Source organism: Pogoniulus pusillus, chromosome 2 (assembly GCF_015220805.1).
Source record: "Pogoniulus pusillus isolate bPogPus1 chromosome 2, bPogPus1.pri, whole genome shotgun sequence".
Classification (NCBI taxonomy): Eukaryota; Metazoa; Chordata; class Aves; order Piciformes; family Lybiidae; genus Pogoniulus; species Pogoniulus pusillus.
Window position 1 is genome coordinate 44,443,448 of NC_087265.1, and position 23,275 is coordinate 44,466,722.

A 23,275-nucleotide genomic window follows, 5' to 3' on the forward strand; every position below is an offset into this window, starting at 1 on the left:
TTGAATGTCTCCAGAGAAGGAGACTCCACAACCACTCCAGTCCTCTGTCACCCTCACTCCATCACTGTGTTAAAGTGGAACCTCTCGTGTTCTTGCTTGTCCTATCACTGGACACCACTGAAAAGAGACTGGCACTTTCATCTTGGCACCCACCCCTCAGATACTTAGAATCATAGCATCAACCAGGTTGGAAGAGACCTCCAAGATCATCCAGTCCAAAGTAGCACCCAGCCTTATTCAGTCAACTAGACCATGGCACCAAGTGCCTCATCCAGTCTTATAGCCATTGATAAGATTCCCTCTCACCCTTCTCTTCTCAAGACTAAACAGCACCAGTTCTCTCAGCCTTTGTTTGTGAGACAGATGTTAAAGTCCTGCAATCATCCTCATAGCTCTCCGTTGGACTTTCTCCAGTAGATCTGTCTCTCTTGGTTTGAAATTAAATGATTGGAAGGGGTTTTACTCTGTGTAGCTCTTGGTTGTTTTAAAGCATGTCATTATGATTTGTAAAGTTGCTGTACTGCTGTAGACACTCTCAGTATACTGGAGGACTCCATAGTAGTCTTAGCTGCTTCTGAAAAAGTGATGTAAAGAAAACATACTTCAGTTTGCAAAGGCTATGCTTCTTCTCAGAGGTGCATGTTATTCTCCTCTCAGTTTCATGAATGAGCTCTGAAACCAGTAGTAAAAGAGATTTGGTATTTCTTTCTATATGGAAAAAAGGGCAGAATGTTCTTTTCTTTTGATGTGAGACCCTAAGTTCACAAAGGCCTTCCATATAGGATAGAATGGCATCTTAATATATTGCCACTAGGAGACAAACACTAACTGGGTAATCTGGGTGTATTCAGATTGTGCTTTTTGAGGGCTTGGAGAAGCCAAATTCTGTCAGGATCAGCATGTGGCTCTAAGAAGCTAAGGAGGACCCCTTCCCTCCCTGTGGGTGCTCTCCTTGAGGTCATCCTGCAGTTTGAAAGGTAATTGATTGTGCTTTCATGAGAGGCAGCTTTTGGACACTTGTGCTTTCTGTTTTCCCTGCATATAGCTTTAGATAGCCACAAGCGTATGTGCTAAGGTACCACTGCAGGGCTACGTAAGGTACATGTTGCAGGGCCAAAGGAGTCTAAGAGCCTTACCACCTTAAAACTGCCAAACTGGTCTTGTTGGCTGGGGACACCAAAACAGCTGAATAGGGCAAAGATAGTGATGAACCTATCTGCTAGTTGCTAGATATTGCCATGGCTGTTTTAAGATTGTCTTTGTCAACTCATAGAGTCAACCAGGTTGGAAGAGACCTCCAAGATCATTCAGTCCAACCTAGCACCGAGTACTGTCCAATCAACTAGACCACGGCACTAAGTGCCTCATGCAGGCTTTTCTTCAACACCTCCAGGGACGCTGACTCCACCACCTCCCTGGGCAGCCCATTCCAGTGGCAAATCACTCTCTCTGGCAAGAACTTCCTCCTAACAGTCAGCCTAGACGTTCCCCAACACAATTTGAGACTGTGTCCCCTTGTTCTGTTGCTGGTTGCCTGTGAAAAGAGACCAATCCCCCCCTGGCCACAGGTGAAATGAAGTAGTACATCTGATCAGTGTGAGCATGAGCTTGATGAAGTTGTTGCACAACTAATGAACAGAAGAAATATTTTGGTTGGTGGTTTTTTTTTTTTTCCATTAAAAAAAAATCTGCTTTTCCAGCACCATCTTCTTCTTTATGACAAATGAATCTATACACTGGACTTGCATTTTCAGATGGTACTATCTATGCTTCTAGAAAGAAAAGTGAAGAAGAAAACTTAAAGCACAACTTCAATTTTTCATTTGAATTTGTTCTTTTTTTTTTTTTTAATTATTTCACGTTGATACAAAAAAATAGTATCTTGATTAGCAGCTTTGCTGGCAACCCCACAAACCTGTAAATAATATTCTAATCTAAAAGAATGCACTCCTACGGACACTATAGATGAAACAATATATACAATTTAGACAAATAAATACATAAGTACAGCCAGTCATATAATGATACACCTAAAGTTTGGTTACTGTTGACAAGCTTTTCTAGTTAATTACACTCTTCATTTACAAATTGCCATTGCCATCTACATTGTAACAACAACAAAAGAAAAAACCCAAAGCTCAAGAAAGAATCAAAAGTGATACTTAATATTATTATTAGGAAAGGTGGGAAATGAACCTTGAGACTTCTATTTAAATACTCCCATGGTTTTAGCAAGAAAAAGTGCTTTATTGAAAACCTCCTCCTAAAGAGAGGCGTTTCTGATTTGCCCTCAGCTGCTTCCCTGCTTTGTCCCTGTATTGTTTGGCACCAAAATGTGGTTATAGTCACACTTCTGAAGTGACTAAAAGCCAGCACATCTTAACCAAGGTGTCATTTGTCCCACGCCCAGCGACACAAAATGGCCTTTAACGCAACAGAAATGTTTATTTGATTAAAGGAGGCTTATGCAAACACTTGCTTGTTAACAGTACTCCATGTGCCACAAGTACTACTGAGTGGAACAGTAAGCTGTACCTGTTGAGTAGATGTCTTGCTCCCTTTCTAGCTTCAGATTGCGACATTGCAATTTCCGAGCAAAGAGAAAAATAATAAATCTGATATGTAAGTGAGTGTAACAAGATAGTGAAGTCTGGTATTGTAAATTTAACAGTGGTAGAAAATTTGGGGTTTGTTGTGTTCCTTTAAATTCACTTGACAATGAAAGAAAAGAAGATCTTGTACATTCAAAAGTTAGGGCACACATGCTTAAGGCTCTTGAAACACTTGACAAATAGAACGCCTAACTCAGCTCCATGCATAACGGAATACTATGTAGCAAGCAGACTCTACACATATATACAGCTAAATACAGAAGAAAATGCTTTAGAAATATGTACATCGATTTCACAATGAACATTTACACTTCTGTTGATCTATCTATTTATAAATGGCAGGAATTTATTCTTTTCTCAAATGCTATTTTCAAGGTGTACCTTCCAATCGTGAATGCGGTCTACTTGTACTAGGAGAAATTCAAGGCTACCTTGTTACTTGAGAGCCCTGAGGTATCTGGACTGGGAGCCTTGCTGTCCTCTTGGTTACTAACCAAAGGCCACAGAAGCATCAGCAAGAGAAGTAAGGCCACCAAATCCATTTGGTTGTGGATTCAGAAACCCCAAATTACTGCTCAGTGCAGAAGGATAGCACAAATGATTTCAGCCTGTGGGTTGAAACTATTACAAAGTGTACTCCTGGTAGGATGGCATCCATGCTGTCTGATCTAGCAGAGGGCTGGGGATGAATTCCACCTTCCATTCCCTTCTTAAGTATATTCTGGGACTTGGATAAGGAAGGCTGAACTTCGAGTCAGCATGTGTGTTATGTATTTATCTATGCAATTAGTTGGACCTTGTTTAGCTGGAGTTCAGAGTTTGACAGGAAGCAAAAGCAACTATAACAAGGACTAGGTCAACTAGGGAAGGATAAATCTTAATTATACTCCAAGACATTCTGTATTTCTATACAGAATTACTTATTTTTATCTATGAAAGGTGCACAAGCTCCTGTTGATTAGCAGTAACTCCTGGGTTGTCTGTTTTTCAGCTTCATGATCAAATCTGAAACAGATTTAAGACAACTACAGCTTGCAGTTTGAAGGCCAAGTGCAAGGTAGTTCTTTTCAAAATGATTATGCTGCATCTGTGAATAAGACTAACAATTTGCTATGAAAAAGCTTTTAGGGTAGCGTTTTCATTCTTTTGTTACTGTTATAAAGTGCTATGTACAGCTGTGGAATATAAGGTCAGATCTTTTCTTTAAATTCTTGGTTAATTTCTGACAACTTCATAGACATCCTAAATAACATAGATGGAACAGTTTTTCATATGCTATATGTAACTAGAATGAAAGAGTCCTTTGTGTGTGCTGTGGACAGTGTGAGGAATAGACAGCTAATAGTACATGGCAACATCTGTGCTTAGGTGTTCTTAGATGTCACTTTTGTCACCAAGAGTTGCTTTAGAATTGTTTAAGTTGGGAAAGACCTTTCAGATCGAGTCCAACCATTAACACAGCACTGCCAGGTCCCCACTAACCCGTGTCCCTTAGCATCACATTTAACCTGGCTTTTCAATCTCTCTGGCACTGGGCACTCCACAGCCTTGAGCAGCCTGTTCCAGGGCTTGACAACTTTTTCAGGGGAGAAATTTTTTCCTATGTCCAAACTAAACCACCTCTGGTGCAACCTGAGGCAATTTCTTCTTGTCCTATGATTTCTTGCTTGGGAGAAGAGCCTGACCCCCACCTGGCTCCAACCTCCACTCAGGAGGAATCTCTCCCAACCTCCTTAGTGTACCTAATCAGTTTCATAACGTGTCTGAATTCTTTATTCCAAATATTTGCTGAGCAGTTTAGGTCTTTGCTAGAATGTGATACTGTATAGAAATGGCTTGAACTTTCCAGCAAATAATTTGGTTAAAATATTAACCCTATCCTAGCCTAATCCTGGACACACAACACTACGTTTCACTCAATGTTCATATTCAAAATGTAAGAACACTGGGGAACTTGAATGAAATTTTGTGTAATTTCTGTCTTGTGTTCTGAGGATCTCTCGAGTGGAGCCTCGGTGTGTATTGCCTCTATGATGAGTAGCCTGAAAGCTGCAAATTTGAAACAAAGGCTCGAATTTGTTTTTCTTTAATAGAGGATTCCTAAAAGCTCTCTGTTGTACTGTGAAAGTTGTAAATAAGTTACGTACTTTGCTGCCCTATGAACAGAAAATGAATTGCATTCTTTTATTGGCTGAAATTCTGCTTTCCCACACCATTAAAAACCTGGTAGAATCTCCTTCTTGTGTGTTGTAGCAAAAAGTAGAGCTTATCCTTAAAAAAATTGCTGTTGTGTTACTTTTGCACTGACACATGTTGAAAAAATATGCTGTTATTGATGCTTTTATCATTCAATATAGTTACACATTGCTATGCAATACACTTAATGGAGAGATCTACTGATACTAATGAGAAACACTGCACTCGCTTTGAGACTAAAAGTTAAAAGATACTAACACTTCTCACATGGTTTTAAAGAGTTTTTCATACATCTCCCATGTCTGCTTTCGTGTACATATTTTTACTTAACATTAAAATGGTATTAGATCTCTTGGGAACTATTTTAGGCAGAAATGGATATCTTCTGAAATAAAAGAATATCACTTGGTGGATTAAAAATATCCCACAGTGTGTTTCTAAGGCCTATGAGACTTTGATGTCCTCACTGGCCTACATTCTGCTATTGGTAAGCTGTTTGGGAATTGTGCACATTGTACTACGAAATAAGCATGTCAAGATAGGTGTAAGAGGTCAGTGCAAATGTACACTGCTTGATTCTTCAACAAAGCTCCAAACAGAGATGGTTGTAAGGTGCCAAAAAAGGAATAGAAGTGTGTTTGTAATTCTTCCTTTCTTAGGGCCCGAGTCTTATTTCAGAGGCTGGGGCATCAACTGTTAAGCAGCTGATAGTAGTTTATTACTGTCCTTTTACATACAGATGCAGGAACTGATATGTGTGATAGAGGATAATATAAAAAAACCTGTGATCTGACTCTAGATCTTTTTGGTTGGTGTAACGTCCTTATGAAAAGAGCCTGAAGTCTGTAAACCAGTAGTCAAAATGTGAATGAAAAGTCAGTCATTAAAAATCCACAATAGTTAGCATCCCACAGTTTAACCTGCAAATCAGCAGATTGCTTTGTCAAAAAATAACCAGATTAAATGATTTTTGTTGGTTTTTTTTTTTTTAGAAAAAAAGGTATTTACAGCAATAAAAATCTTAACATCTGAGATGTTTCTTGCTGGACATGTCATTCCAAATTCTGTGCATTTCTTCTGGTGTTATCTGGTGCACTGTGATAACTCTGCGGTACCTGCACAAGCTGTAGGCCATTTTCCAGTGATTAAAACCGCTGTTTTGGAAGGGGTGAATGCCCAGCTTCCGAAGACACAGTCCAACATACACGTCTTCGAGATGAAGAAGTCTGGTGTGAAGGGAGGTTTTGTAAATCAGTTCTGCTACATCAGCTGAAAAAATGTAGCCGGTGCCTGAACAGAAGGGTGGGTAATTGCTGTCAGGATACAAATCTCTCGGCATGTACCACTTGCTGCGAACATCTCTTATCGGTCCTCCGTTTATAACATAACCAGTGAAGTACCTTCTCCTTGGCTTGGTATTAGGTTTGAGCAGCTTATAAATAAGATTATCCATATTTACAAAAATATCACTATCTGTCTTCATAACATACTTTGCTTTTGAACAAAACGTTGCCACCCACCTCATCCCCATCAGCGTTTTCAGAGTCAGGTTATGATAAGAGTCGATAAAATCCTCCACAATAATGTCATGGAAGATCTGGCTTTCTTGCTCTACCATCTGATTTAACACAGGATCTGCATTTTTTCCAAGGAGAAATAGCGTGGCAATTTTAATGCCTTTAAAGTTGTTTTCATCTCCCCACGTTTCTCGAATGGCTTGCCTCGCATCAAACTCTTTGTGAGTCGTGCTGATAAGAATGACCAAGAAAGGGATGCTCTTCTCACATTTGTTGGGTTCATTGATAAGAAAGTCAAAAGAATGTGGATTTATAGGTCGAGTTCTTATGTTACCAAAGGAAACGTTTTTTCTGGCTATAGATATGCTACTGATCTGTCTATGGCCAGTGTAGGAAGAAGTAGGACGAGTTATACTTAAGTACCAAAGAGCACTTGCCCAACAAACTACTGTCAGAATGTATAAGCAGGAGACCTTTGAAGCCATTGTTCCTCTATCTCTTCTATTCCACGTGATGAATAAACACCCTTTGTACTGTGAGCACACCTATGCCCCAGAGAGGCAGCATATTATTAATGACACTTGGAAGTTCGATATAGAACAGCAACTCTGTAATCTTTCATAGGTCTCACATAGTAGTTCTTAACCTTGATGACACTCAGCTTTTCTTCTTTTATTAGCAGCAACTTCCATTTTTTTTGATTTTCTGTTATTTCTGAAAAATATGAAGAAGAAATTTTTATTGCTATATCAGAAAAGCCTTAGGCAAGAAAAATGAGCTTAAATATGACTGGCCATTAATAAGCTAAGTGTCTTAATGCATTTCTCAGATAACATTTCTTTTCTTGTGAGGTACCATAATGCAAGATAGAATACTAGAATATAGCAGTATAACTGCAGTGACACTTTTATGATTGATGGTTCTCATAGATGGCAATAAAAAAAAGTTATGTATGCATAGCATATTGGCTATTTTTGTAATCTTAAAGGTAAATGAAAGTAAGTTTCTGGCTTCTAGCATTTTCTTGCTGCTTAGCTTTTGTTCTGGACAAGCTTTCCAAATACGCCATAGAACACTTGAAAACTACTTTATTGATCGAGTTGGAGATGTCCCTGCTCACTGCAGAGAGGTTGGGCTAGATGACCTCTAGAAGTCCCTTTTGATCTGGTGCATGCTGTGATTCTATTTAAAGAATGAAAAATAATGCACTTTATTTTTAAGATGAATAGCATTGGTATCAACTATGCACATTAATACCTACAAATCTCATTTTGTCTAAATGTTGCCTGGTTTTGTGGCAATCAGACAGCATGGGACTAACTGGAATCAGACAGAATGAGACAGAGGAGGGAGATAAATATGCTTCTTACCCATGTAGAGATCAGTGGCCAAGTACACTCCATAGAAGTCTAGAAATAAATTAACACATTGCAGTTATTTTGTTGGCTTCCTCCTCTTCTCCACACCCCGACCCCTCAAACCAGTGTACTTTTCAGGGACACACATAATTTGTATACCATATAGTCAAATGGCAGCCTACTCACAATGTCACTTTGCTGGCTGACATGCAGAATGCTTGCCTGCATGTCTGGGGCACCTACACCGGTGGCCCTTTGCTGCTGTGCCAGCACTGCCTCTGGCATCAGGGAGCTTAAAGACTTCTCCATATCTGGGGAATGTGCCAGACCTGAAGCTTCATTTTTCTTAACTGGTTCCCAGGAAATGTGCTCTGTTTGTCATCATTTTGTGGAAGCTGCATTTAGCCTGCTGGATCAGTGCTGACTCCCCCAAGGCACACCCGTAGCTGGAGAGTGCCTGTAGGCTCCACGTTTCTGTGTTTTGCCATTGCATCACTTCAGAGCTAAAGGATAGAAGCGTGCAACGGGAGAACTTTACACAAGGATCTCTGAAATATTTAGTATTTATTTTGGATAAAGCAGTATATATGGACTCAGATAAAAGGATAGAAGGCCTGCCTTAGAAATGCTCCTTCTGTTTCCACATTGCTTTGACATGTTGCTTGTACTATATCAAAGCTCTTTTGAAGGAGCCCATGCTTTCCCCATGCTGGATATCTATGGTCTCTTTTTCCTTTCTTTAAAAGCAGTTCAGAGTGTGGCCCTGGAGACAGCCCCATGGCAAGATCTCCTGCCAGGTGATACGTTGCTTAGGGTTTGTGCAGACAGGGCTACCCTCTAGGCAGGCTATGTTATTAATTCACACTGAGGCTTAAAACAGCAGAGAAACAATATGAAAGTTTACTAAATATGTACAGACTACAGTCTCCTTATTAGATGCTTGCAGCTAGCACTGTCCTACTTTTTGTTACATGCACTTTTGGTGATTTAATGAGCAAGACCCACATACTCCTCTCCCCTTCCATGAAACAGGATATATGATAAAGTTGTGATGTGTTTCAGAGCTCTATAAGTTTCAACTGATTTTGGCCTGTAACCACAGTAATTTAACGAGATAGAGGTTGACTGTGATCTCCTCTGCTCCTTGTGACAGGACCTGGGGTATGTGATCTTTTCCCACCAAGCAGTAGCATTAAGTTTTTGGGAGCAGTCTATTTAAGTGAGGTACTTACTTGCTTGATGGGACTGGAAAATACAATGATCTTGGTGACAAATATATACAGAAATGCTACTGTAATGCCTGGTCTTTCCTATTGTAACAACCTGCTGGAGTCACTGGGACACAGTTCAAACAAAAGCAAAACACATCCCTGATCTGGCAGGGTGGTTTTTCTCCTTTTCATTGAGACTCTCTGACAACCACACCACTGGAAACCCCAGAGGGGAAATTACTAAGCCTGAAATGCTGTACTATAATGATACTGGTCAGGCCACACCTTGAGTGCTGTGTCCAGTTCTGGGCCCCTCAATTCAAGAGAGATGCTGAGATACTGGAATGTGTCCAGAGAAGGGCAACAGAGTTGGTGAGGGGCCTGGAACACAGCCCTGTGAAGAGAGGCTGAGGGAGCTGGGGGTGTGCAGCCTGCAGAAGAGGAGGCTCAGGGCAGACCTCATTGCTGCCTACAAGTACCTGAATGGAGGTTGTAGCCAGGTGGGGGTTGGTGTTTTCTGCCAGGTAACCAGCAACAGAACAAGGGGACACAGTCTCAAGTTGTACCAGGGGAGGCATAGGCTGGATATTAGGAGGTAGCTCTTGACAGAGAGCGTGATCTGCCATTGGAATGGGCTGCCCAGGGAGGTGGAGCCACCACCCCTGGAGGTGTTGAAGCAAAGCCTGGATGAGGCACTTAGTGCCATGGTCTGGTTGATTAGCTAGGGCTGGGTGCTAGGTTGGACTTGATGATCTTGGAGTTCTCTTCTAACCTGGTTGATTCCATGAAAACATAAGTGTAAGATCTAGCCAGCTATGTTAAGAAATACAGAAGTCATAGATTGAAGATGTAGCATGAGAGCTATGTAGGTCAGTGTATTTAATGGACTCCAGCATTAAGGTCTCCAAATATTTCTTATGATGATTCTTACATATTTCTGTATATGATGAATTATTTTAGGAAACCATGTATTGCATGCTCTAAATGAATGCATACAGCCCCACAGTTTGTCTTTAATAAAAGTAAACGCATTAGTTATCATGAACATTGTGCAGATATCAGAGAGAAAGGGGAACTGTAACCACTGCTTCTTGAAAACTGCAAAATTATATTAAATGGCTTTTCATTCTGGCAATGTCATGGCTGTGATGTCCAGTCTTGTGTGCTCTGAAATGATTAGAAGCAACAAAAACCTTCCAACATTTTGGAAAAGGATTCCAAACCATGGCAACAAGTGCCTAATTCAGACTTTCATAAAATTACTCCTGTGTTGAAGGTATCTTACAGAGTTATTCAGCATCAGTCTGTGGCAGATCTTTTCCTTGTCATATGTTGTGACTTAAACTCTGTAGCCATGCAGTATATGGGAATTGTATATGAAAAATGTGAATTATAAGGAATGAAATGGAATGTAAAATTGATGTTCTCAAATTATAGTACCTTAACATTTGTGTTAACTACTCATTTAGAGAAGAGGAGGAATAAAGTACGTGAATTAAGGTCACTGCTTTTATCTAATTAACAGCTTGAAACCACTTCAATGCCTGCATGTTATTGGGATGCTTTAGCAGTTTGACTGGAAGCTCTTCAGAACTTTTTTAGCCTAGTCAGTAGTACATATATCAAAAGCTATCTTAACTATTAGAATGTGTACATAGTGGAAAACATTTTTTGTTTCTAGTCATGATACTGCATTCATGAAATTTGAAGACTAATAACAGAATTATGTTTTGTCACAAGAGTGGAAAGGTTTAATCAGTTTTGGATTTTGTCTGCTGGGACAGGGTGCATCATATTTGGGGATATTGGCACAGGCAAAGGGGAGCATCACAGAATTAACCAGATTGGAGACCTCTAGGATCATCATGTCCAACCTATCTCCTGTGGAAGAAAGTTTTTTAGCAGGACAGCAGCAATATTAAGCTCTTGGATCCATGTTTTAAAAACATTGCAATTCAGTCTATCTCTTTTCCCAAACTGGCTGCCACACTGTAAGTAATCTGTGCTGGTTTGAGCCTAGCTGGGATATTTTGGTGAGAATTAGATTCTAGGCTGAGAAAAGGAAACAATGGTGATGTCTACTTCACTCATAGGCTTGCTGAGATGTATAAAAACAAGAACACAAACATAGATAAGAGTTGCTCTCTGGCTGCATGAATTTCTCTCTCTAACCTGCTGTCTGTGTAACTAATCCATCTGCTTCCTAACCCCCCTGACTGATTCTCCAAACTCACCTTGAATGTAAGGCAAACTCTGGGATAAGGTAAAGGAGTGGAAAGGAGGTGAAAGGATGGTTGAGAGCCCCTTCTGGGGCCTCTGGTTTCTGGGAAGGCTGTTGTGTTTCTGTATTACCTTTTTAACTTGTATGTTTCTGTCTTTAGCTGTGTATACTGTAAATACCTGCTTGGATATTGTGCTAAGCTGTAAACATAAGCTTCATTCTAATTTCCAGTTTGGCTGAATCTAGTCTGGGTGATTTTCTCAAGTGTGGGGGATAGGAGGGGTAAGACCCAAACCATCACATAATCAAAGGCTCAAGCTTTTCTGGTGTAGATGGCCATAAAAAAAGCAAATATTTAGCATCACATTTCCATGCTTGGACTCAAAGTTGTGCACTTAACTGCATTATTCACAGCTCACAGCCTGGTGTGTGAGCCAGGGAAGTCACTCAGAGCATAAAAAGCGTTACTCTGTAACTGCCTTAAGTAATTGACCTGATGGAGATGGAATGTTTGCAGCAAACATTTTCTAAGCTGTCTGCACATCAAGAATATCCTCCAGATAACGAGCACATTTGAGAATCTTACAAACTGTTCTCAGGCAATTTTCAGACAGATGTCAAATGGGTTCAGCAAACCTTGCTGTCAAACGGCAATATTTTGCCCATGTTTTGCTGTCTACTGAGTGATAGTTGATCCTTTTCTTTCAAGAAAGCCCTTTCTATGTAGGTGCAGTTGTGCTATGGAAAAAAGTTTATGGCAGATGCACGTAACAGAAACCACAGCTCTTGAAGCCTGCTGTGTTGCTGTAGTTCTAATTGATACTGTGTTCATATCTACTGCTAAGGCATAATCTAAATGCTGAGTGGTGGCAGTCAGGATGCTGAGCCCTGCGGACAGCCTTGGGTGAGAAGCTGAGGAAGGGCCACATCTGCTCATCCTGACACCCAGGAGGCTGTTAGAGCACAACTAAGTGAAATTCATACTGTACTTCTCTGCCAAAATGTACCTATTCCTTTCCTTGAATAAAGGGGGAATGCAGCTGCTAAATTGTTCACTAAATGTAGCAAACTCTTCTCATTTCCATTGAAGAGAGATTTTTGTAAGAACTTTCAGTGGCCATAGCTTTCATCTGTATATAAACTGAGATGCTGAAATGTCTTCACCTTTTATGAAGTCCTTAAATTTCTTAAGGAAAAGTCTGTGATTATTGCCCAAAAGCTTGTTGAGAAGATAATTATCCTGAACATTAAGAACACATCTAGAAAGAAATCTGAGGATGCTGTTATATTCCTGGCTGTGTGCTTTCACAGTAATTTCTTAAGGAAACTCTGGGCAGATGGCATAGGTGATTTAACAGGAGATTGCAAGCTCCTATTTAGCATCTTCATATGAGGGTTGCTTAAAGTACCCCAAATGCTTTTGCTGTGACTATATGTGACGATGGCCCTGAAACAGAATCAGTGCCTTTCTCTCTAGAATATATGTGGAAAGGAGCTGTAATAAATGTAGGAGCCATAGTCTTAGGTTGTTGGAAGAAATGCAGAAGCACTCAATTCAGGTCCATGTTTTTAAGAAAACCCAGTGCTTCTGCTCTGGGGAGTGCCAGCTGGCACGCGTTGACACAGTCTCAAGTTGTGCTGGGGGAGGTCTAGGCTGGATGTTAGGAGGAAGTTGTTGCCAGAGAGAGTGATTGGCATTGGAATGGGCTGCCCAGGGAGGTGGTGGAGTTGCCATCCCTGGAGGTGTTGAAGAAAAGCCTGGCTGAGGCACTTAGTGCCATGGTCTAGTTGATTGTCTAGGGCTGGGTGCTAGGTTGTGGATGAGCTTGGAGGTCTCTTCCAACCTGGCTGTTTCTATGATTCTATGTTAAAAGAGACTGGCTTCTTTTCCCTTCCTTCAAAGGCAACAAGGTTATGTTTTAAGGCATGCTCTTTGTATACTGAAAAAGGTTTACTTGTTCACAGAAATATTGATGATAAGCTTTACCCGAGGCAGTAACTGAATGTGGAAGGAAGTATTTGCAGAAGTGATACTTGCATACTAACAGTTCTCTTCTCGTGATACCAATTTGCAGATGGTTTATGCTGTATTTAATCTCTGAACACAAGAAGTGTTTTCTGGAAATTTGGGATTCATAAATTATTTGTCAGTATGTTGTAATTGCTCTTAATGTGAATGAAAGGTAAGACTGGCTATGTAAGAGAGAATTCCAAGAAAAGCTTTTATGTCTTATATTGGGAAAATGCAAGTTTTTAGAATTTCCAGTAAATGTACCAATACTACCAAAATTTCTCCTACTTGTAAAGAGGTTTCTGTGGGGACTTTTAAAAGGTAGAAGTTAACTCTACATGAAAGCAAATCTGCTTATTGAGTGACATTTCTGTATTTTGCACTTCATACTTTTCCAGTGAATCATTCAGGGTTGGAAGAGACCACAAGGATCATCTAGTTCCAACCTCCCTGCTATGGGCAGGGACACCCTACCCTAGATACGGCTGCCCACAGCCTCATCCAGCCTGGCCTTAAACACCTCCAGACATGGGGCCTCAACCACTTCCCTGGGCAACCCATTCCAGCCTCTCACCACTCTCATGCTGAACAACTTCCTCCTCATGGCCAGCTGGAACCAACTCGCCTCCACCTTTGCTCCATTCCCCCTAGTCCTGTCAATCCCTGAGAGCCTAAAAAGTCCCTCCCCAGCTTTTTTGTAGGCCCCCTTCAGATCCTGAAAGGCCACAAGAAGGTCACCTGGGAGCCTCTTCTCGAGACTGAACAGCCCCAACTCTTTCAGCCTTTCAGCAGAGGTGCTGCAGCCCTCTGATTATCCTTGTGGTCCTTCTCTGGACCCACTCCAGTATGTCCACTTCTTTCTTGCAATGGAGGCTCCAGAACTGGATGCAGTACTCCAGGTGGGGTCTCAGCAGAGTGGAGTAGAAGGGGAGAATCACCTCCCTCAATCTGCTGGCCACACTTCTCCTGATGCAGCCCAGGCTCTGGTTGGCTTTCTGGGCTGCAAGTGCACACTGCTGGCTCATGTTGAGCTTCTTGTCCACCAGCACCCCTAAATCCCTCTCCTCAGGGCTGCTCTCCAGCCAGTCACTGCCCAGCCTGGATTTGTACTTAGCATTGCCTTGACCCAGCTGCAGGACCTTGCACTTGGTCTTGTTGAACCTCATAAGGTTGGCTTGTGCCCCCCTCTGCAGCCTATCCCTCTGGATGGCATCCCTGCTCTCCAGCTTGTCTGTTGCTGACAACATCAAGCTGTGTGGTGCAAGCTTGCTGAGGGTGCACTCAATGCCTCTGTCCATGGCACTGACATGGATATATCTATATAAATGCAGGATTTTCTGTTCTTTTTCAACAAGTGCTGAGACAGTCTATGTAAAACAGTGAAACTGTATCTTATATTTTTTTTCTCATGCTTGGGAATGAATTATGCCTTTTTTTCTTCCCAAGGAAGTAATTTGGAAGTTAAAAAGTAAATGGTTTCCACTGTGACTAAGCCATGAAGTGCAATTTTCAGTTGCAGAAAATGAATCAGCTAAACACTTAGGAGTATTTTGATCAACACCTCAGGTTTGCCATGCCTGAGGAGAGTGAGCTAAATTAATGATTAGGAAAAGTGAGCTTGGCATGAAGGTTCATTCCTTGTCTGGCAGTATAAAGTGGCATCTCAGCATTGGTTTGAGCAGCTTTTTCTCTCTGGCTTTGTATATCAGGAGCTCTGCAGCAGTAAATTGCCACTGAAGTTTTACAGCTTAGGAACTATTTTCTATGCAGAAAGTATTTCCCTGTTTTTACTGAGCAGAGACTTGAGAGGTGGTAGGGTGTCCACACTGTTCATCAATCTTGATTCATGCTCTTCAGGGAGCTGGGCGATAGTCATCAGCCTCAGTATGACTGGGGAGTAGCTGCATTCTTCTGTGGTGGCTGGGAGCCTGGTCTGCACCAGTGTGGTTACATGGGGATTCTATAGCTGCATTTCCTTCCCATTAAATCTGGCTCTCAATAAAACTGGCCTTGGAGAACCTTCTGTGCTAGTGGTAGAAGACAATGTAGTAACAGACTTGTCCAAAGTGGACATTGCACCTGTCTGGCATATTTCAGAAAATCAAAACATTCACAGTTGGTCTGATAAAGGAAAAAAAAAATTACAGTTTCTTAACATCTGGTATTCACAGGAAAACAAAAGGGTTTTCAAGTTCCATTTGGCATGTTCATAGAATCAACCAGGTTGGAAGAGACCTCCAAGATCATCTAGTTCAGCCTAGCATCCAGCCCCATCCAATCAACCAGACCATGGCACTAAGTGCCTCAGCCAGGCTTTGCTTCAAGACCTCCAAGGACAGCAACTCCACCACCTCCCTGGGCAGCCCATTCCAATGCCAATCACTCTCTCTGGCAAGAACTTCCTCCTAACGTCCAGCCTAGACCTCCCCCAGCACAACTTGAGACTGTGTCCCCTTGTGATGCTGGTTGCCTGGGAGAAGAAGCCCCACCTGGCTACTGCCTCCTTTCAGGTAGTTGTAGACTGTTTCAACTTGTCTCTACATTTCCAGTAGCCCTGTAACTGTTTTATTAATTAAAACATTTGGTAATTAAAAACAATACATATTTCTTGGTTATAGTCACTTGTGATGGTTTGGGTGTTACTTGCCCCCCAACACTGAAGAAAATCACCCAGATTTTCCAACTCAGCCGAGTTGGAAGTTAAACAATGAAGCTTTATATTTACAGGTTAGCACAATATACAAGCAGATATTTACAATCTATACAGCTAGAGACAGAAACATACAAATTAAAAAGGTAATACAGAAACACAGCGGCCCTCCCAGAAACCAGAGTCCCCAGGAAGAGCTCCCAACCACCCTTCCACCTCCTTCCCACTCCTCTACCTTATCCCAGACTTTGCCTTACATCCAAGGTGAGTTTGGAGAATTGGTCAGGGGGTTAGGAAGCAGACTGATTAGTTACACAGACAGCAGATTAGGGAGAGAAGGGAGCAGGCAGAGCCAGAGAGAGCAACTCTGTTATCTATGTTTGTGTTCTTGTTTTTATACATCTCAGCAAGCCTATGAGTGCAGTAGACATAACCACTATTTCCTTTTCACAGCCTATAATCTAATTTCTCTCACTAAAATACCCCAGCTAGGCTCAAACTAGCACATCACTGTATGTTTGTGACAACCTGGTCTTCTCCAAAGTCTCCAACAGTGGTATTACACAGATGAGTCCTTGTGGAAGGTGATGAAAGTACAGATCAGATCCCAAGGTCTGATCCTATATGATGGATGGATTTCTGCAGCTTTAGCAAACTGGCTATGCTTGGTCAGCTCCTAATCCAGAGTGGTTAATAGCTAGTTTTTTACTCAACTCAAAATAATATTAGAACTTGTGATATGTCAATCACCAGTTCTGCTTTTCTGTGCTGCTGATTGCAAGTGATTTACCTGGAGTCAGTTCAGGCTGCAGTAAAGGGGAGTTTTGCTGCTGACTTTCATAGCAGGTATTGTAAGCACATATTCTATGCACTAATTAAAGAGGAGAGAAAAGAAATAAAGATCATAAAATGAAAAAGCAGAATAATTTTTATCAGAAGTAGGTTTTGTTTTCTCCCACCCTTTCTTTCTTTCTTTTTTTATTAAAGTTGCCCAGGACATGTCAAGTATCAGATCTATGCACTTTTCTCTCATGAATGCTATTCAGAACCAGTTGAAAAAAGGCTTTGACTTCATGTTGTGATTGGTCCTTTGTGATTACATTAATTGTGTCCTCTTACACTTGTAATGTGTAAATTGCATCTCAATATGATTATAAACTGCAAATAACATATTCCACTTTGGGTTGCCATAGCCACAACCATTATTTCCTTTAGCTATTGTGCTGCTCTCTATTGTAAAATCTCACAGCAAGATTCCTTAGTGCTTGTTACCAGCAAATTGGTTACAATATTTTGCATCTAATGAAAGTCTTGGACAAAGAAAAAAAATCACCTCAGGCTTTGAGTTCTTAAAAAAAAAACCAAAACAAAAAACCCCAGCAACAACAACAACAAAAAAAAAGAACAAAGGTTTAGAACCTTTAGAATTGACTTAACAAAATCTTTATTACTCAGACAACAATTTTACTGAATTTATTGCTAGAATGGATAGGTTGAAATTTCCTTCAGGTAATGGAGTTTAAAAACAAATATACTGTGCTCTTCTTGCCTTAAATAGTGAAATGTGAAAAGGTTGATTTCCTTTGTATTCTTAGTGATGCCTGTGAAATTGTGGTGTCATAGTCTAGACTAAGAATAAATGACAGTGGCCTTGATTATATAGATGCCTACCCTAGTAGCACTGCCATTCCCAGTGAATCATTGTCACAACAATGAGGAGTAATAATGAGGTGGAGACTGGAACACCTGAAATCATACTTGCAGCATCTGTGGTGATGATAACTTATTGAACTGGATCAGAAGTCTATTTGCCACAACTCCCATGCTATTAGGGACACTGAAGAAAAAAGTGAAAACAATTAAGACTTTCTGATTTCTTGGGAAACATTCAAAATTAGTTTTGAATCTGCCTGTGATGTGAGATCCTACCCAGAGTATTGCATCCAGTTCTGGAGCCCCTATTATAAGAGGGATGTGGACATGATGGAGAAGGGCCATGAGCATGCTCGGAGGGCTGCAGCACCTCTGCTGTGAGGACAGACTGAAAAGAGTTGGGGCTGTTCAGTCTGGAGAAGAAGTACTTGTCTGGCCTTTCTGTAGGATCCCTTCAGGTATTGGAAATCATGACTAACCAGTGACACACACACACACACACAAAAAGTCTTTCTAGGAAGCACTGTCACATATTTGAGAACCATAGAATCAACCAAGTTGATTGAACCAGGTAGGTTCAGCCTACTATTTACCAGCACCCCTGGGTCCCCTGCCTGGCTGCTCCCTTTGCAGAGAATGGCATGGTCCTCTTGGAAAAGTGGGATTTGACTCCTCTGCACTGACTGGAGCTGAAATGAGATGTTGTTGGTGTTGTCATCAGTCTGAAATACATGAGCTGTTGGTGTAGTGTCTACAGTCCTACTGACACCAGTGCAGCATAGTCCAACAGAGGGCTGTTACAGTTGCTTTTACAATGAACACCAGGAACATGTTGGTTTTTTTTCCCACTCTTTTTGTAACTAAATAGTAGATGGGATTTTGCTTAAACCTACATGAAAATCTACTTTTACTGGGGATTGAACAAGAATGTTTCAGCTGCAGTAGAAGGCATTTTTTTGCAGTGCTTTTAACACTTGAGAGCAAGGTGGTTGTCATCAAGCTCTTTCAACAAGCACATGTGAAACATTTCTCTGACACGACCCCCGTTTGTCAGCATTTAGTTTTCTGAAAGTTGGGGCTGTAAGGACCAGTGCACAACTCTACACATTCACTGAACAGACACACCACACAAGAGGCCATAGCTATTGTGGGAAGGATTTAAAACCAGTCTCATACTAACTGTGGCTTTTTCCATGAATCAAATGGAGTGCAAGTTGTAGTAATTTGGTAAATATATATCCTTGTGAATCCACAGGAGTAAATTCGTCCTCATTCTTCTCTGGTCTTTCAGACACGCAGCAAATTGCATCCCCACTAGAGACACAAGTTTGAAGAATAGTGTTTGGGATTGTAAATTGGTTGTTGCTTCCTTAGCTAAACTCTAAACCCATTCTGGCTTATCAGCTATGCCTACTTAGTCCACCCTCTTTCCCAAAACAACATTTCTTTACTTTTCCACTTTTTTTCCCCCTTTACAAAAACTGTGGATGTTGTCTGTTAGTTTCAGGGAAAGAAACATGGGTATCTCTGGAGAAAGCAGCTAACAGCTTTCCCATTTGTGCTCAGATCAAAGTTTAACTTGAGCCTTATGAGGGTTGTTGTAGGCAAAAATTGAGGAAGTTTTATCACTGTTATTGGTGAGCAGTTTGTGAGAATTTCTCAGCTAATAACTCTTATCTCTCAGCTGGGCAGTATATGGCTGATAATCTCAGGTACCTAATAAAGTTGCAGGAAGAGCTGCATTCTGCTGAAGAGTAAATCTGAACTGTTGTTCAAACTCACTTTTATTGCTTATGTCATTAGAGATGTCCTTCATGTGTAATTTGAACGTTTTAACTAAGAAGCACAAGTTTTGAATCCTAAAGAACTGTGGGTTTTAGTCTGCTGCTATTCATACCATCCTGCCTCATGCTAGTTTCAAAATGAAAGTGCTGGCTGCAGCTGAGTATGGGGCTTGAAGTTCAGATTGCAACAGGGAAGGCCTCCTGTTTTGGGTGCTGCTTTTGAGTTCCAACTATTTGGCTGTTGTCTCTCCTCTGCTGAGATGGCAGTGGGACAGGGAGGGATGAGGGAGTCGTTCTAAAAAACTTCTATTTGCTGCTGCTTTCCACTGTGCTATTTCTGCAAATAGGCTAAGGGAATTGTGTATTTTGTACTATGACTATCTGATTTGCTCAGTAAACCTTTATCTCGGGGTGATGGAGCTGGTGAGTGGCCTGGAACACAGCCCTATGAGGAGAGGCTGAGGGAGCTGGGGATGTTTAGCCTGGAGAAGAGGAGGCTCAGGGGTGACCTCACTGCTGTCTACAGCTACCTGAAGGGAGACTGTAGCCTAGTGGGGGTCAGTCTCTTCTGCCAGTCAAGCAGCAAGAGAACAAGGGGACACAGTCTCAAGTTGTGCTGGGGAAGTCTAGGCTGGATGTTAGGAGGAAGTTGTTGGCAGAGAGAGTGATTGGCATTGGAATGGGCTGCCCAGGGACGTGGTGGAGTCACTGTCCCTGGAGGTGTTTGAGAAAAGCCTGGCTGAGGCACTTAGTGCCATGGTCTGGTTGCTTGGATGGGGCTGAGTGATAGTTTGGACTGGATGATCTTGGAGGTCTCTTCCAACCTGGTTGATTCTATTTTTCTTTTGTGTGTCGTTTTTTCCTCACTTCACTTTGGAGGGAACAGACAGGACACCCCCTTCGTTTTGATTTAAACCAGTATGGTAGTTAGGCACACTAACTGATTTCTTATTTATTTTATTTGTGAGCATTCCTAATTAGGGATGTCTGCAATGACTGGTAACTAAGGAAATAGCTAGGACAATTCTTTTTAATGTGTTTGTGTTTGTCTTCCTCTTCCTAAACATTACAGAGCCCATTTCTGTGAGCTTGTTAGCTGCCAGCACTCTTTGCTTTCTCTTTTTCCTATTGTGACTAGGGAAGCATAACCATTGCAATTGCAGCTTCTCAGAATAATTGGAAACTCTCCAGCTGGCTTCTGCACCTGTAATTGCATTATGCCGAGTGGACTGACGTAGGTGTAAATGCAGACTCACTCTCTATATTGAAGGATTTCTCAAAACAGGAAAAGTAGTGTTATATAAAGGATGGCCTTAAGAATATTCAGAGTTGAAAGTAGTCTTCCTTCACCTCCTGTGTGCCTTCAACTGAGATTCTTTTGCGACGTGGATAAAGCATGCTCCAGAGAACGTTGTGTAGCAACTTCTAAGCAGTGTTGCTCCCTGCTTTCTGTTGCTGTGCCTTGGTCTGTTGTGCCATTAGCTACGCTCAAGCAGGGGATAACTGGCTGCTTGGATTCTGATGCAGCTCAGCAGACAACATTCTCTTTTTATCACACAGTTTTCTTTGGGATGTGTTGGCTTCTGCTTGGATAGGAATATAATGCACTACTGATGGAAGTCAAGTTTGTAAAGCGATGAAGTGTAAACAAGTTCTGTTACTGTTCCCAAGGGGAATCATATCAGACCTTAGTTCTCTACGTATTCAAGGCCAAGCCTTAAGGAGAGTGAGTGTACATGAATATACAATGTAAGAATATAGATTGTTTCTCTTAGCTCTCCATCTGTGGACCTTCAAGATGTTTATAAGCACAGGCTCACTGAGCAGCTGTATACCCCAAGGAGGCAAGTAATACGGTAATAAAATCTGCCAAGCAAGTTAAGGGTCCAAATCTTGATACATACCTCAAGGTTGTAAGAAGTGAATAGAGCAGTTTTACAGAAAGACACTCTTTTGAGAGATTCTTTTTCTAATAGAAGCAATGTAAATAAGATCAAACCCTCCCTTTGGTAGTTTTCCAAACTGTGGAAGGGCTTAGTCTTTAGGCAGAAGCAGAAGAGATTGCTATATAAATAACACAAACTGAGACTTTCTCTGAGGAAGGTATTTGGTTCATAGCATGGTTGGAAACAACAGTGATTCTTCTGAGCATGTTTAAACTGTGCAAATCTCCCTCAACATCCTAAATCCTTCTTTGACTTTTGGTGGTTCTTCAGCATTATTTTAGTCTGAGAGAATTCTTTCTTGAACAAAAGAGATTTTAAACCAGTCTGCAATCTGTGCTTCCATTTATTTCCCAGCTATTCTGATATCAAAGGCAGCAGAAAACAAAAAAAATATATGAAATGCAATAAAGCAGCTGTTAGGACAACTGTTGAGGCATCTCACAGGCTATGAGAGGAACACTGCTTTGCTCTGTAGCCCTCTGGCATGACCCTCTCAGCACTTAGGAACCCTTAGTGACTGAAGGGGATTAACAGTCCCTGCCTGTGGGCAGGAAGAATGAGACAGTTAGTCTCTTGTCTTTGGAGATGGGTGCTTCAAGAGCTGAGAAATACTGCAGGAGGTCAAAACGGAAAACATTTCTTTGCATCTGTGCCACAGTTTCTGTATGTAAGCTGCTACTGCCACAAAAAGATCCATGCAATTGTTAATGCTTCATGATTATATTTAGTCCCGTTGTTTCCCACTCAGAAACATACAAAAGCCTGGATCAGAACAACTAAGGTGTAGAATCATAGAATCATTCAGGTTGGAAAAGACCCCTGGGATCATCAAGTCCAGCCATTGACCCATTCTACAAAGTTCACCCCTAAACCATACCCCCAAGCACCACATCCAAACAACTTTTGAACACATCCAGGATGGTGACTCAATCACCTCCCTGGGCAGCCCATTCCAATGTCTGACTCTTGCTGTGAAAAAAATGTTTCCTAATGTCCAGTCTAAATCTACCCTGTTGCAGGTTGAGGTCATTCCCTCATGTTCTGGTACTAATTATCTGTGAGAAGAGACCAGTATCAACCTCTCTGCAACATCCTTTCTAGTAGTTGTATAGAGCAATGAGGTCTCCCCTCAACCTCCTCTTAAGGGGTATCATCAGCCTGAAGTGATAGGATGAGGCAAAACAGGGCAGACCTATTGCCATGGCCACACTCCTGCTTTGAATGATCATCAGAGAGCTGATGAGCTTTGTTCCTCCAAGGACTGTATAGCAGTAGTCCTAAGGTTTTCATCATAGAATCAATCAAGTTAGAAGAGAATTGTAGAATCAAGCAGGTTGGAAAAGACCTTCAAGGTCATCCAGTCCAACCTAGCTCCCAGCCTTGTCCAATCAACTAGACCATGGCACTAAGTGCCTCAGCCAGGCTTTGCTTCAACACTTCCTGGGATGGCAACTCCACCACCTCCCTGGGCAGCCCATTCCAGTGCAATCACTCTCTCTGCCAGGAACTTCCTCCTAACATCCAGCCTGGACCTCCCCCGGCACAACTTCAGACTGTGTTCCCTTGTTCTGTTGCTGGTTGTCTGGGAAAAGAGGCCAACCTCCACCTGGCTACAGTCTCCTTTTAGGTAGTTGTAGACAGCAGTGAGGTCACCCCTGAGCCTCCTCTTCTCCAGGCCAAACCATTCCAGCTCCCTCAACCTCTCCTCATAGGGAGATCATCCAGTCCAACCTATCACCCAACCCTGTCCAATCAACTAGACCAAGAATATGACCAAATAGCTCCCTTCTTCCCTTTGCATTGATTGCAAAAAAGGTAATAAACAAAAAAGACTTTGCCTCTGAAATATTTAGGTTTAAATTTCACTGATGAGCATAGTGCTTTGGAAATCAATTCAATCACTTCTTGAGAATTAAAAAAAAAATCACTCTCCCATTTTCATTTTCTTTCACAATACTTAATTATTCTTTCTCTCCTTGGACTCTTCTGAGATCAGTCTGAACTTAAACTGAAAGCTTGGGTATTTGTTCACGCATAAGGCAGTTTTAAAGGACATGAAGAGTGAAGGGTACTGATAGATAGTAGGCTGAAGCTGAGCCAGCAGAGTGCCCAGGTG

The 23,275-nt window shown here is 41.5% G+C and overlaps 1 protein-coding gene and 1 long non-coding RNA gene across 8 annotated transcripts in view; one reads left to right on the forward strand and one right to left on the reverse strand.

Annotated features, from left to right (window-relative positions):
* LOC135186174 (uncharacterized) overlaps nt 1-23,275 on the forward strand; it is a 250,372-nt gene that overhangs the window by 18,891 nt on the left and 208,206 nt on the right. The window lies entirely within an intron of this gene.
* The window catches only part of B3GALT1 (beta-1,3-galactosyltransferase 1), a 232,434-nt gene continuing 210,974 nt past the window's right edge, over nt 1,816-23,275 (reverse strand). For all 6 annotated transcript variants that reach the window (XM_064163625.1, XM_064163632.1, XM_064163656.1 and 3 more), the window contains 2 exons: nt 7,696-7,734; nt 1,816-7,039 (listed from right to left, as the gene is read on the reverse strand). In XM_064163625.1, coding sequence (XP_064019695.1) covers nt 5,830-6,810 — 981 coding nt within the window. In that variant the 5' untranslated portion in view covers nt 6,811-7,039; nt 7,696-7,734 and the 3' untranslated portion in view covers nt 1,816-5,829. The remainder of the gene's footprint in view (nt 7,040-7,695; nt 7,735-23,275) is intronic.